Below are 16472 nucleotides of genomic sequence, written 5' to 3' on the forward strand. Positions count from 1 at the left end.
GCTCCTTAACTCTTAGCCTCTTGTTTCAATCTCTCCTATACTCAATGGAAAAAGCCTATCCCCATCAACTCTATCTATCCCTCTCATAATCTTAAATACCTCTATCAAATCCCCTCTCAATCTTCTATGCTCCAAAAAATAAAGATCTAATTTGTTCAATGTTTCTTAGTGATCTAGATGCTAAAACCCAGGTAATATTTTCAGAAATCTTTTCTGCACTCTCTCTACTTTGTTGATATCCTTCCTATAATTCGGTGACCAGAAATGCACACAGTACTGTAAATTTGGGCTCACCAATGCCTTGTACAGTCTCAACATCACTTCCCAACTCCTGTATTCTATGCATTGATTTATAAAGGCCAGCATACTAAAAGCCTTCTTCACCACCCTATCCATATGAAATTCTTCCTTCAGGGAATGATGCACCATTATTCCTAGATCATTCTGCTCCACTGCATTCTTCAATGCCCTCCCATTTACTACACATGTCCTGCTTTGATGATTCCTACCAAAATGAAGCATTTCATACTTATCAGCTTTAAACTACATCTGCCATCTTTCAGCCCACTCTTCTAAGCAGTCCAAATCACTCTGTAATCTTTGAAAACCTTCTTCATTATCCACAATTCCACCTATTTTACTATAATCTGCATATTTATTAATCCAATTTACCACCCCATCATCCAGATCATTAATATATATGACAAACAACAATGAGGCACACCACTTGTCACCAGCCTCCAACCTGACACTCTGGCATCTCCCTTCCAGCCACTGTTGAATTTATTTGACTATCTCAAAATTAATACCTAATGACTGAACCTTCTAACTAACCTTCCATGTTGAACCTTATTGAAGGCCTTACTGAAGTCCATATAGACGACATCCACTGCTCTACCCTCATCTACATTCCTAGTAATCTCTTCAAAAAATTCAACAAGATTGGTTCAACATGACCTTCCATGCACAAATTTGTGTTGAGTGTTCCTGATCAGACCGTCTTTCCAGATACTTATATATACTATCTCTAAGAACACTTCCCATTAATTTACCCACCACAGACGTCAGACTTACAGGCCAATATTGCTAGGCTTACTCCTCGAACCCTTTTTAAACAACAGAACAACATGTGCAATACGCCAATTCTCTGGCACTATACCCATTTCTAATGACATTTGAAAAATGCCACAAAACTTCTTTAACTGGATTAAATCGACATCGACGTTGAATAACATCTTGACTCAAATCAGGATTAAAAAAAAGACTCTGCTATTCTGAATCAATAATGGGGTTTGTCATTGTCTCGCATTTTGTACTGCAAGTTGAAGTATTGCTTTTCTATCCAAATAACTCAGACATCGAATTATTACCGGTCTCGGGGAATTCTTCTTAAAGCTCTATGGGCTCTTTCCAGTGCCAATCCCCCAGAGAAAAATTCGTGCCCTAATATTTGCGGAATCCAGTCTTTAAAAAAACGAAGAGGATCTGGTCCTTCTGGCAAACCAACAATTTTCACATTATTCCTTCTGCTTTGATTCTCCAAATAATCTATTTTTTTTCTAGTTCCTTCTTACGATCTCCTAATTCTATGACTGATTTTTCCAGCTTCAACACTTTTTCTGTGTTAGAAGTCACTTGTTGTTTACAGTCCAAAAAAGCAGTCTGAAACTTTTTTTAATCTTCATAAGATGCATCTGCATGTGTCTTAACCATATTTAATTCTGAACTTATACCAGCATTCTTTTGAATCATTTCATTCATTTGAGATGTCAACAAATCCATTCCAGGTTTTATAACAGCTTGAATAACTGCATTCAATTGCATACACTGTGAATCCGTAAATCTCAGCTTTGCTCTCTCTGACATGGTGGCAGAACAAGGTAACTGCAGCTCCTGCTGCAATTCAACAGAAGGCATTTTAAAAGTTTTACTGCGGGTCTGGGCTCCCAGCGACGGCACCCCGACTTCCTCAGGGGGCCACCGCTGGTCTCCCCCCGCATCTTATTGTTTTCTTATCAGTTCGCGAATAAAAATGATTTCTTCCGATTGTAATGCTACCTGATGCATTTCCAACAAAGGAGTTGTCTTCCTGCATGCTCCCCCCCATTGAAATCGAAAGGCTTTCCAAATCAGTGTCCACTTCTTGGGAACACACACCTTCTTCCGGAGAACGGGTAATTCCACACCATCCTTCATTTGGTGAGTAATAGGTTTTTTTTTTAGCCCCCAAAGGCGATCTTTGGGATTTAGGCAATGAAGAAATTGAGCCTGGAGCTGTTTCAAGCCGTCTAAGCCCCAGATCTTCAGCACTTCGAAAATTTATCTTCTTTTAAACTTGAGATTTAGTCTTTTTACCATCAGTGGGCATAATAATTCCTTAATACTTTAAACTAAATTTAAAGAGTTTAAACTTGAAAACAAAGGATTAAAAAACAGGTATTTAAAAGTCTGGCCAGAGAGGTCGAAATTGCACGTCTAAACTCTACACCATCTCGTCTACTTTTCATTACCCATCTAGTCTACTTTTCATTTTCTGAAAAAATTCAAATAGCTTATCGTTGGAGATTTAATACAATATTGTTAAAAAATACAGAATTTATTGATTTTTTGAAAAACAAATTAATTTTTTTTGAAAGAAAATTCTAATTCTGTTCAAAGTAAGTTTGTATTATGAGATGCTATGAAAGCCTATTTGAGAGGACAAATAATTAGTTATACTTCTAAAATAAAAAAGAATTGATTAAATCAGAGTCTTGAATTAGAGAAACAGATCGATAAGTTAGAAAAGGAATTTCAAAAATATGCTACAGAAGATCAGAAAATAGAATTATCTAGGCTGAAATTGAAATGGCAAGTATTTCTAAATTTGAAATACATCAATTTTTGTTTAGGTAGAATATGAATTTGTTACAACAATATAATGTGCCTATACTAAAATATTTAATGAAGTTATGGATAAAGAAAAATAAAATGATAGGTTCTAGTGGTAAATTATTGGCTTTGACTCCATTGTGTAATAATCAACTTTTTTTTTTCAATACATAATCAAAGTTTATTGCATTGGAGATTTAAAGGTGTGAAAAATTTGGGAGCTTGTTTTAAAGAGGGTAAGTTTTTATCTTTTAATCAGATGAGGGAAGATTTTGGTATTGATAAGAATTCTTTATTTTTTTATTATCAAATTCGATCTTTGGTAAAATGTATGTTTGGTAGAGATATGATTTTACCTAAAATGACTAAATTTGAGACTTCTCTTATGAAGGTACCAGAGAAGGGTTATATTTCATTTATGTATCAAATATTTCAGGATGGTATGGATAAAAAGGGTTGGGATAGATCTAAAATTAAATGGGAAGCAGATTTTGGTTTTACTTTTACTGAAGAGGATTGGTTAGATATTTGTTATGATAGTGTAACTAGATTGATAAATACACTTTATGCAATAATTAATTACAATTTTTTACATCAATTATATTTGATAACTGAAAAATTAAAAAAATATGGTTTTAATGAATCAGATTTGTGTTTTAGATGTGGTGATATGGTTGGAACTTTTTTTCATGCTGTTTGGTCATGTATACATATACAATCCTTTTGGAAGAAAATTCATTCATTTTTAGAATATCTGTATAAGATTAAAATAGTTTTAGATCCAACAGTATTTTTATTGGGTAGTTTGCAACCTCTGAAAGGCTTGGGATTAGATAAGTTTCAGCTTGCTTTTGTATATTTAGCTTTATCCGTAGCGAAAAAATGTATTGCTAGTATGTTGAAAGATACGAATATGATTGATATTAATAGATGGCATAATGAGATGAAATATTGTTTAATAATGGAAAAAATTACATGTTTCGCATGATAATTATAATTTTTTTTATTAATAACTAGCTGTTATACTCAGAATATTTACATTTCAATTTATATTGATTAGATGGTAAGATGTATATTTAACTTTTTTTAAATATTCTTTCTTTTTTCTTTTTTTATGGATCTCCTTAGGAGAGTTGGCTGAAGGGGGTGGGATCTTTTCTTTTCTTTTTTTTCCATATATATAAAAAAATGTTCAGGTTCATGTTTAATTGCCGTATATGTCATATATTATTTGTTTTTTGAATGAATAAATAAAGTTTTTAAAAAAGCTTGTTTATAATTGGAAAATGTAACGTTTTTAATTGTGGATTATTGACACTGAGTTTTATATAAATAAAATATTCCAAAAAAAAAGAATAAGTACTAAGTTATTTAGTACGAAGATGAGGAGAAACTTCTTCACTCAGAGAGTTACCAACTTGTTGAACTCCTTACCACAGGAAGTTGTTTAGGCTAGTTTATAAATATATTCAAATGGTGGGTGTGTCCCTTATGGATAAAAGGATCGAGGTGGAGAAAGAAAACAGGAATAGAATACTGAAATTGTATGATTAGCCATGATTGTACTGAATAGTGGAGCAAGCTCAAAGAGCTGAATGCCCTACTCCTGCACCTATTTTCTGATTCTTTACGCATTCCAAGGAGCCCTTGCTAACTCTTCTATGTGGAACATCAGCAATCCTAAAAATCTGTTGGAGAGGAGGTTACTGGAGCCCCATGAAATTTTCAAGCTCTTTGCAAGTTGAACAAATTCCAAAGAGCTGATTTCTAAATAGGGTGAGAGTGATTGCCTTGGAATCAAAGCAGAATTTGACCATCTGTGACATCAAGGAGTGCTAGTAAAACTGAGGTATGATACCTTGACAAAGGGCTCATGCCTCAAATATTGGTTATATATCTTTGCCTCCTAGGGACAATGTGGGACCTGCTGAGTTTCTCCAGCACGTTTATATATTACTCAAAACATCTACCTTTAACGTCCACTGGAAATATCATGGCTGAGGTCCTTACTATCACCACTAACCAGAAACTCAACATATGAGCTACAATCTCACCAAGGATACAAAAAAAAGGTCAAAGACTGGTCATCGATTTCTGAAGTTATTAATTTCCTGATACTTCAAGACCTTTTACCATTCACAAGGTAAATGTCAGGAGTGAGATAAAACATTCTAATTCGAACAACTTTCAAAACATTTTATGCCATCCAGGACAAAGTATCCCACTTGATTCGACTTCACCTACAACCTCAAACAATCACTCCCTTCATCATAAGTGTGCAATGGCTGCAATATGTACCATCACAAAATGAACTGCTATTACTCAAGAAGCATCTCCCAAACCCCTGATGTCAACGAACAAGACAAGGAGGACAGCAGGAATATAGGAACACTACCACCTACAGGTTTACTGCCTTGCTATGTTAGTTTGTGATTTGGAAATAAGTAATTCCTCTTGATTTTCACCACATCTAAATCTTGGGATTCCTGACTCCACAGCAGTATGTGCATGTTTCCCCAGCATTTCAAGGAAGTGGTACGCCATCTTCTCAAGTGAAATTGTGGGCGTGGGAATCCTATTAATGCTGATTTTGTCGACAATCCCAAGAACCCAAAATTGTATATAAAAAAAAACAAAAATAGAAACCAGAATTAAAAATAAAAGGCTGAGTTTAGATGACCGAGATCAGGTCCTCTCTCTGACTATTGAGTGGCATCTGTCTACACTCAAGATGAACCCTCAGCAGAAGGGTCTGGCTACTTTTTGCTCCACAAATGCTGCCAGAAAGGTCATCACTTCCCTTCTGGAAGGAAAAGTGGTAGGGTCCACAGTCTTACACAAAGTTGGAAGCTCAGTTCCCCCAAATTCCTGGACATTTCATGCAATCTTACTATCAGGCCTGACCATCATTCCTTGGGGACCTCAATCTCTATGCATTGGTTTAGACTACAGTATGGTGGCTACATCAGTTCTCTATGACAATATGTGTATGATCTCATCCATTCTTTTTTTTGTGATTCCACCTCGTAAACCTATCCCTCCCATTCAATAAGTATCAGATGCTGAACCAATTGTCATACTCCCAGAAAGATTATAAGATAATGAGGTACAAAGCAGGTTTGCTCCTTCTGTGCCTGCCTCACTCTTGTGTTGGACAACTTCACAAGTTATGTTAGGATTTCCAGCAATAGCTAGAATCACTGCAAAGCAAGAAGCTATATAGGATAAAAATTAACTTGGTGTCATCTTTTAGAAATTTCAGTCCAATTATTTGCTTTCTCAGGGGCTTTCCTTGTAGCCCAACTTTTATTTTTCTTTTGGTATTTATCCAATTCCTTTTTGAATGCCATCAATGATTCATCTTTCACTACACTTCTAATTTAATCTCATCTTATCTTTCTTGCTTTGGTGAAAACAAGCTCAGCCTCTCTACATAACTGAACACCCACTCAACTAGAATTTTGCCAGTAAATATTATCTGCAACTTTTCAACAAAAGTTGCAAAAGCTTTAAACTTAGATGACTTATGAAATTCCAGCTGAGCCAAAATCCATGTTTTATACAAGTTCCTCGATAGAAAGTATACAAAAATGTCGGGACAGAAGTGACAATAAGGAAAATTGCATTTAGCATACATAAATCTTTGGGTGCACATTTCCACATCAATTCCTTTGATGAAGGTGGAGAGAAGGTCCCCATTTATTGCCCCACCCACCACAAATCAATGTTTGTTTGTTGTAATCAAATGAATATTTATTCTACTTGCTTCCTGCACCTGCGTGCTCTTTTTTTCCATGAGCTTGTGAGTTGACCTCTTTTCAGGGAGATCTAGATGAATTGAGTTTCCTGGTTCTGCTTTATCTGATCCAACTTTATATGTATTATTTCTTCCTGATGAATTCTTCATTTCTAGAGGGGGTTTCATTTTGCTTTTCTTTGCTGGAGTTGCTAATAAACAAAGGTCAGTCTGCATCATTAAAAGTACAAAATAAATACCACAGTTCATCTTAATATTTAGCTGTTGTAACATATATAATGGATATTTAATCCAAATGAGTACAGAGAAAAAAACATTTCAAATGCAGTTGTGTGTAGTGATACCAATATTGCACAGCAGACTGGAGGTCATTGAATGTGTTGGAACCAAGGGGTTAAGTAATCATGGAAAATATGCCTATGTACTATTCATTATGTATTCATTAATCCATTACTATGTAACAATTTACTATTTACTTCAATTATACTGTTTAAGGGAAATATTAATGCAATTAAGTAACAGCCACAGTATGTAGAAAAGTTGGCTGATTATAGTATGTGTAGAATTTGCTGCCTCCAAATACAAAGAGAGAAAATACTTTCTTCCCCAAGGTTACACTAAAACAACAGAATGTTCTGGCCTTGGAGATTAAGACGGGAGGGTTACACCATAGATAATTGCAGAGCAGGAAATTGCTTGGGATAAATCTTGGGCAAGGAGCCTATCAAAGAAAGCCAACTTTTGTTCAGTGTAACAATGTTGATCTATATAAACAGAAGAGACTGGACAGTGGGTGTCAGTCTTGGGTAATAGCTCACTGAGCAGGTGACTTATGAACTAACAACTGGACCAGAGCTCCGTTAAGCTTTATTCTTGTGCTATGTAATAAACTTATTGTGAAACCGAATACCTTCTCCTATCACTTCATTCAAAGAGCACGCTGGACTCAGACGACACATAGACCAAATTGAGGGGAGGGTAAAGCCAGAGTCCGACAAATGAAATTGCATAAAACATGCTTAGTGGCCACATTGCTGGAAACTATAATCATTTTTTAAAAATTTGGATATGGCTATTGCTCACTCACTAAATTGTTCCTGATATATCACTCAGGTTATATAGAAAGGTTCCAGCAGTTCAATCATGAGTCATTTTTATTTTAGAGCTTTAAAGACACAATAAACTTATTTTGCTGTAAAATAATCTTGCACATCACTTAAACATACAAAATTCTACGAGGCTTAAGAAGATATATCCAAGAAGGAAGTTCCCCTTACATTTGAGTATAGAATTAGAACAGTCTCAGAATTACTTGTATTTCCGATCTGGCTGTGAGCCAGTTCTTCCCATTTAGACAAGACCCCAGATGTTTTAGAAGAGGATTTAATAAGGTCAATTGGGTAAGTAATGGCTTTGAGTGAACTGGTTTGGTGCCTAGTTCAATGGTAGATGGTCTCTCCTATTTTAGTTATTTTGTGTTTCTGTAAAGCAGTTAAATACAACTGAATGGCTTGTTGTGCTCTTTCAGAATATGTATAGAAATTGTAAGAACATATAAATTAGAAACAAGCCTCTCAAGTCCATTCCACCATTTAATATAATCAAAATTATCTAATTGTAATCTCAATTCTACATCCAAATCTACCCACAGTAATTTTGAACTCTTTTTTTATCAATAATCTATTATCTCTGCCTTAAAAAGGGTCTGTTTCTTTCATTTTTTGAGGAAGAGTATTCTAAAGGTTAACAATTTTCTAACAGAAAATGTTTCAGATTATTTCTGTCCCAGATAGTTGATCCCTTGTTTTTAAACATAGAATTATACAGCCCAGAAACAGGTCCTTCTGCCCAATTTGTCCATGCCAACTTAATTGTCCATCTGAGCTAGTCCTTTAGACTGTGTTGGCTGATATCCCCCTAAACCTCTGCTATTCAATGAATTTGTCTAAATGTCTTTTAAGCCGCGTAATTTTACCCACCTCTACAGCATCAAATGGTAGCTCATTTCATCTTCCCTTCACCTTCCATGCTAAAAAAAATATTTCAGGGCCTTTTCAGTTATTTCCCCTCTCACCTTAAGTATGTGCCCTCTAATTGTAGACTCCCCTACTATGTGGAAAAGTCTGACCATTTACATAAGGTCACTCCTCATCCTTTTACACTCCAGGGAAAAATACCCAAGTCCTATCTAGCCCTCCATTTCCAGTAATATCTTCGTGAATCTTTTCTGCAACCTTTCCAACTTGACAACATTCCTCTTATGGTGAGATAACCAGAATTGCATACAATATTTTAGGTAGCCACTGGTTCTGGTTGTCTGACATGATGGCATTTTTGAATTTGGAAAAAATTAGATGCTCCACTACTGAAAAGAATCTCAACTTTGTTTCTTTATGGGTTCTTAATTATTTTCAAAATTTGTACTATTAATTAACTTTTGTTTTTTTTTACCTCATTGATTACCTTTCTTTTTATTAGCAGGTAGTGGACAGCATATGTTTAGCCAGTAGCCTCTGAAGGGAGGGGTTTTTTTAAACTTCTCAATGTAATGTAGGTCTCAACACCATTTTATGATATTGTGGCAGTGTGAGCAGTGAGAGAGACACACCCACCACATTGAGGGTCGTTAACGACTGTTCCTATTCAAATTCAGCGCGCCCCTTTAAGGGCAGCATGAGCTCAGTTACCTGTGCATTGTGATGTCATAATCACTGCCTAGGGTGCGCGCTGGAAGGGATGCTGGAGTCAGAGAGAAACCCCTGACAACGCCATTTCCCCATGGCTGCCCCGCCACGTGGCGATACAAGCTTGCAGCGGGGGGCCTTGAGTGGCAATGTGGTGGAAGACCCCATGCTGGGGCACAGCACCATTGAAACGTGGCTCTAGGATGGTGGGGAACTTGCGGAGGATGTTGGCGAATTCATCTCTAGCAGCAGCTACAGCAGCAATTTCAGGCCTGCAGGCATCTGCTGTGTCCAGTTGTGTGGAGTGGAATGTTCAGGCGTTGACCAGCCTCTTGCCCTTTATGTCAACCAGGAGACCGTGAGCCCTCAGAAAGTCAGCCCCCAACAGCGCAGTGCCCATGGAGGCTAGGACAAACCTCCAGTGGAACTTCTCCCTCCCTTTCTGGATCTATGCCCTGCGGGTGCCATAGGTCCTAATGGTGGATCCGTTGGCCTCCCGCAGGGTTGGACCGCGAGTCTCTAATGCGGTAGGGGGAGGACACTCAACTTGCCCCTTGTGTCCACCAGGAATCGGTGGCTGGTGGACCTGTCCGTCACATGAAGGAAGCTATTTGAACAGCCAGCTGTCGCTGGCCTGGTCATTTCCCTGAAACCCACAGGGTTGGCGGCACTTACGGGCTTGTGCTCCCCAGCACTGGTGGTAGAAGCACCAGGGCAACTGGCCCTCCTCTGGCTTGGCCTTGGGCGGCGGTCTACTAGTTCCCGGACATGCCATCAAGTTGAGGGCTGCCTTGTTCTTTCTCTTCGAGAGCCAGAGGGCGTCTGCACGGGCTGCTGCCTTTCTCGGATCTGAGAAGTCCTTATCCGTAAAGTGCAGCTGAATGTCCTCTGACATTTGCTCTAGGAATATTTGGCGGAAGAGAAACAAGGCTTCTGGTCTTCCACCAGGGCCAGCATCTCATCCATCAGTGCCGAAGGACTACGGTCTCCAAACCCATCCAGGTGTAGGAGCCTGGAAGCCCATTGCTGGGGGGTGACCTCAAAAGTTCCCAGCAGCAGATTTTTAAGGGCAGTGTACTCCCAGAGCTGGGGGTTGGTGGATGATGTTGTCCACTCTTGCCGCTGTATCTTGGTCCAGAGCACTCACGACTTGGTAAAGCATTGTGGTGTCTGCGGAGATGTTGCTGAATTGAAACTGTGCTTCCGCCTGCCCGAATCACGTTCTCGGTCATTGGGTCCAAAAGAGGGGGAACCTTGATGGAGACAGCGTTAAGCTCTGACGAATCCATGGTGTTCAGGAGTCCAGAAATTTGTCTGGGTTCATTGGAGTCACCACTGTGGTGGTGTGAGCAGTGACAGAGACACACCCACCAAGCTGAGGGTCGTTAACGACTGTTTTTATTCAAATTCAGTGCGCCCCTTTAAGGGCAGCATGAGCTAAGTCACCTGGTGCATTGTGACATCATAATCACTGCCCAGGGTGCACGCTGGAATGGATGCTTGAGTCAGAGAGAAACCTCTGATGACGCCATTTCCACATGGCTGCCCCGCCCCGTGGTGATACAAGCGGGTCCAGTTTGCCATGAGGATGTGCACTGCCACACAACCCCCCCACGGCCGGGGGCAAGAGTGTTGATGTTGGGTCGCGAGAGTGCATCTGCCACCACGTTGTCCTTACCAGCCCTGTGTCAGGCTGGGGCCAGTTCGCCATGAGGATGTGCACCGCCACACTATGTTATTTGTTAATATTTTACTTTATTATTATTTACCTATGTAACATTTACTTGATGAAACCAATAAAAATATTGAAAAGAGAGGTACTTTAGCCACTAGTTCTAGAATCCTCAGTAACAGGAAATATCCTCTTCACAGCCACTCCATCAAGACTCCTCAGAATCTTATATATCTCAACTTAATACAATTCCCATTCACTCTTCTACCTTGCTGCAGTTCTGAAATCAAATATGAACATTCCAGGAATGAATAACAATTTTTTTTTTCAGTTAAAGACCTTAGTTTTTTTTAAACAACCTGATCATTTCACATTGACTATTGCAGAAGAGATTTATTTCCTAAAATTCCAGATTGGTACTTTATCAGTTTTAAATTTCCTAGTTGCTCTATTTTGGGATTTGAGCTGGGGTGTTCAATACTTTTGTAGATCAAATCTCTTGATTACTAATACTAATGAAATGCTGCACTAAACTTACAATTTACTGCAATTGATCCACCAGGATCCCTGGTTATCCTTTCTGTACTTGACACAATCATTGAAACCTCTGATGTCTTCTGCCTGTGTGCAACAATGGGCTGAAATAAAAAAAGTTTAGTTAAATAAATTTCTAAAATATATAATTTCTAAAAGCTTTTCTGCACAAGAGATGACTATACAGATTCAGATTTATTGTCAGAGTACATACCTGACATCACATAGAATCCTGAGATTCTTTTCCTGCAGGCAGGAATTACCACTTATTGATGATGCAAAAAAAACTGTACACAATGTGCACGTAAACAAATAAAGAAATGTAAGCAAACTGACTGTGTAATGCAGAGAAAAAAAATTAATTGAGTACAAAAGTAAGAGTCTTTAAATGCATCCCTGATTGAGTTTGTTTTTGAGGAGTGGAGGGTTAGCAGCTATTCCTGAACCTTGTGGAGCATGTCTTGTGGCACCTATACCTCTATACTGATGGTAGCAGTGAGAACACAGTGTGCGCTGTGTGGTGTGGATCCTTGATGATTGCTGCTGATCTCCAACAGCAGCGTTCACTGTAGATATTCTCGATGGTGGGGAGGGTTTTGCCTGTGATGTACTAGGCTGTGCCCACTACCTCATGGGGGCTTTATGCTCAGGAGGTATTGATGTCCTCATACCAGACCAAGATGCAGCTGGTCAGCACACTATCCACAACGCATCTGTAGAAATTTCCAGTTACTGGTGTCATATCAAATCCCCACAAACTCTTGAGGATGTAGAGGCACTGATGTGTTTTCTTCACAATGCCGTGAGTGGGATGGTTCCAGGAAAGATCCTCTGAGATACTGACACCCAGGAACTTAAAATTGCTCACCCTCTCCACCTATGACCCCCCCCCCCCCCCCCACCACAATGATCACCATTGGATCGTATATCTCTGGTTTTCCCTTTCTGAAGTCCACAATCAGATCCTTGGTTTTGGTGACATTGAGTGCAAGGTTGCTGTTGGTGCACCATCAGATAAGTTTTCAATCTCATTTCTGTATGCTGACTCATCGACCTTTTTTATACAACCCACTACTGTGGTATCATCATCAAATTTGTAGATGGTGTCATTTTTATACCGATCCTTCAGTATAAAGTGTGTAGAGCAGGGGACTAAGAATATGGGGGTGCTCCGGTACTGATGGATATTGTGGAGGAGATGTTCTTACCAATCCTCACTGATTGTTGTAAAGAAGTGAGGAAATCCAGGATCCAATTACACAGTGGGGAGTTGATTCCCAGGTCTTTAAGTTTGCTGATCAGATTTGAGGGGATGATGGTGTTAACTACCGAACTGTAGTTGAGAAAGAGTATCCTGATGAATGCAACTTTGCTGTCTAGACGTTCCATGACTTTGTATCGAGCCAATGAGATGGGATCCACCACAGACCTGTTGCTAGGATAGGTGAATTTGAATTATACAGCAAAGCCAAGCAACCAAGTCATTTCCTTCCCCCCAAAATGTTTACTGTTCAATTTCCATGCTCCACTCTACACCTTGAGCACCCCCTCCCCATTAAGGATTTCAGTGGCACATACCTGCAGCTCATGGATATCTCTGTGTACTGAAAGACCAACAGGTTTTGAGCAGACTTTCTCAGAGTTGATGGCCTGGAACAGCCCATAAATCAGAGTCCTGCATCATGCTGCTGCTGGGGGTAAACAGTGACAAGGTTCCTTGCATCCTTCTCCACAAATTCTCAGTGAATCTCTATTCTCTCAGAGGAAGGCAACTGTCTCCACTCCACTGTAGTCATCTAGGGGACAACTTGCATTGTGAGTAATGTTCTAATTGTACAAGAAGGATCCACCAGGAGGGTTCCTCTCACCACCAGCTAAGCCAAGTATTGGTGCTTGTACATGAGCCTGGTGATGAGGCATTCCATCAGTTGACCCTTGCAGTCTACTCAGGAAGTCACCCCACCATGTCCATTGAGTCCTCGTCTATCGGTGTCCACAGGTCATTCCATACTGAGCACTGTCTGAGGGACATGGTAATGGTATTTATCTGGAAAAATTTTTCAGCAAACTCCAGCTGATTGGGACATTGAGCAGCCATAGGCCCAGGCACATCCTTCACAACACCAGTGGCACTTTGTGCCTTCATACTTTTGTTCCATGCTCCAGCTTGTTGCAGCCACACATGATGGTGGTCAACTAGAAGAGGACCATGTTGGGCGTGGCCTTGACCTCATTATCTGGCGACTTGAACCTTCGGGCTCTTTCCTTCTTGGATCCCCATATGAACCAAAAGTCTGCTCTGCTAACTGCCAGGAAGGTGCTGCAGAGGATAGGTCACACCTGCACCACGTACAGCAGTACCAATAGCAGCTCGCATATGATGACCAGGTTCTTCTCTGTTATTGAGAGGGAGTGCTGTGCCCACAGACCCAATTTCTGGTGAACCTTTTTCTAGAGGACCTTTGTGAGCCACTCCAACCAATTTTTCTAGAACACCTCGGCTCCTCGAAACCAAATCCCCAACTCCTTCAATGCGACAGATCTCACTGCAAAGCGGATGTTCAACTGGTCGAATCAGTTACTGAAGAGCATTGCCATTGGATTAGAGGGTAGCTCACGTTGTTCCGTTGTTTAAAAAAGGCTCCAAAAGTAACCCTGGAGTATATAGGTCGGTGAGCCTGACATCAGTAATAGGTAATTATTAGAAGGTGTTCTAAGAGATCGGAAATACAAGTATTTGGATAGCCAGGGACTGTTTAGGGATAGTCAACATGTCTTTGTACATGGTAGGTCATGTTTAACCCAATTTATAGAGTTTTTCAAGGAGCATACCAGGAACGTTGATGAAGGAAAGGCTATGGATATTGTCTATATGGACTTTAGTAAGGCCTTTGACACAGTCCCACATGGACAGTTAGTCAGGAATATTCATGGTGAGGTAGTAAACTGGATTTGATAATGGCTGGATGGGAGAAGCCAGAAAGTGGTGGTGGATGATTGTTTCTCAGACTGAAGGCCTGTGACTAGTGGAGTACCTCAAGGATTGGGGCTGGGACCATTGTTGTTTATCATCTATATCAATAGTCTGAATGATAATGTGATAAATTGTATCAGCAAGTTTGTAGATGACACTAAGATTGGAGGCATTGTGAACAGTGAAGAAGGTTTTCAAAGCTTATAGATGGATCTGGACCAGCTGGAAAAATGGGCTGAAAAATGGCAAATGGTATTTAATGCAGACAAGTGTGAGGTGTTGCATTTTGGAAGGACAAACCAAGATAGAATATACTCAGTAAATGGTAGGGCACTGAGGAGTACAGTAGAACAGAGAGATCTGGAAAAACAGATACACAATTCCCTGAAAGTGGTATCACAGATGGATAGGGTTGTAAAGAAAGCTTTTGGTATAATGGCCTTCATACATCAAAGTATTGAGTATTGGGAAAGATATAAGTAAGATTGACAGAGTGCAGAGAAGATTTACTCGGATGTTTCCCGCACTTCAGGAACTGATTTACAGGGAAAGGTTGGGACTTTATTCCCTGGAAAGTAGAAAAATGAGGGGAGATTTTAAAGTTAAATTTTTAAATGGTGCCATTTTGATGGAGGCATTTAAAATTATCAGGGGTATAGTCAGAGTAAATGTAGGTCAAATTTTTCCATTGAGGGTAGGTGAGATACAAACAAGAGGACATTGGTGAAAGGGGAAAGGTTAGGGGAAATATAAGTGGAACTTCACACAGAGAGTGGTAGGAGTGTGGAATAAGCTGCCAACTAAAGTGGTGAATGCAAGCTCAATTTTAAAATTTAAGAAAAGTTTGGACAAGTATATGGATGGGATGAGGTATAGAGGACTATATACTGGGTGCAATGGGACTAGGAAGAAAAATGGTTTGGCACAGACTGGAAGGGACAAAAAGGCCTGTTTCTGTGCTGTAGTGTTCTATGGTTCTACTCTTCTTCTGTTTTACCCTGGCAACAGACACAGAATGAAAAAGGCTGCAAATGCTGATCAATCTGCAGACTGATATTATGTCTAAACAAAAGATGACATCATTCATGTACAGGGAGCCTTTGATCTGAGTGCCTCCACTCCCTAGCAATGGCACTCCTTTTATGCCATCAATTCAGCAAAGGGTCTATGCAACATACAGGAAAGAGTGGCTATCCTGCCTGACCCCAGAATCAATGGGGAAGCTGTCTGTTTCCCATCCACATATTTGGACTGCGCTTCGGATTTCTGAGTAGACCAGTTTAATCTAATTTTGGATTCCCTACCCAAAGCCCATTTTGTAGAGCACATCCATCATGTACTTGTGTGATATCTTATTGAAAGCTTTCTCCTGGTCTAAGCTGACGAGGCAAGTGTCCACCCCCCTGTCTTGCAAGTAGGCAATGATATCTCTGAGAGAGTTAAGATTCAAGATTCATTTATCGTCATGTAATAAAACAGAAAATGTAATATTACACAAAATTTCATTTAGTCTACCACAAAGCAGACAAAGATTTGCCATTAGCATTGCCCGGCATCCCTTACAGTTAGAGAAAGAGGAGCAAAAGAGAGTCCCCGCTGGGCGTCCATGGATTCATCTCCAGCTCTCCTGCAGACTCAAAATGCCTTCACACAGCCTTCAGTCCAAACCATCGGCAATCCAAGCTCTCGATCCAAACCTATGACATGATCAGGAAGCCCTCAGCACCCTTTCGCATTTCAGTTCCAATACCTGGTACCCCTTCAGCCATTCTCTAGCAGTCTGAAGCTTAGCGTGAGACCCTTGACTGCAGTAGCCTGCACACTGTGTAGGTTCCTCGCCTCAAATCATCAACAGCCCATTGCCTGTGTGTTCTTCAGCCTCAGAACTCCTCACTAGTCCACTGCCATAGTCACCAACCTGTGGATCTTCTCCTCTGCTTCTCCTTCTCATTTTTGGTGCCCTGCGCTAGCTCTCTGCTT

General features: G+C 39.9%; 1 protein-coding gene across 8 annotated transcripts in view; it reads right to left on the reverse strand.

Moving 5' to 3' along the window:
* Positions 1–16472, reverse strand: part of sycp2 (synaptonemal complex protein 2) — a 328877-nt gene that overhangs the window by 164926 nt on the left and 147479 nt on the right. For all 8 annotated transcript variants that reach the window (XM_069884683.1, XM_069884685.1, XM_069884690.1 and 5 more), the window contains 2 exons: positions 11523–11622; positions 6647–6819 (listed from right to left, as the gene is read on the reverse strand). In XM_069884683.1, the coding sequence (XP_069740784.1) occupies positions 6647–6819; positions 11523–11622 (273 nt within the window). The remainder of the gene's footprint in view (positions 1–6646; positions 6820–11522; positions 11623–16472) is intronic.

Source organism: Narcine bancroftii, chromosome 6 (genome assembly GCF_036971445.1).
Source record: "Narcine bancroftii isolate sNarBan1 chromosome 6, sNarBan1.hap1, whole genome shotgun sequence".
Classification (NCBI taxonomy): domain Eukaryota; kingdom Metazoa; phylum Chordata; class Chondrichthyes; order Torpediniformes; family Narcinidae; genus Narcine; species Narcine bancroftii.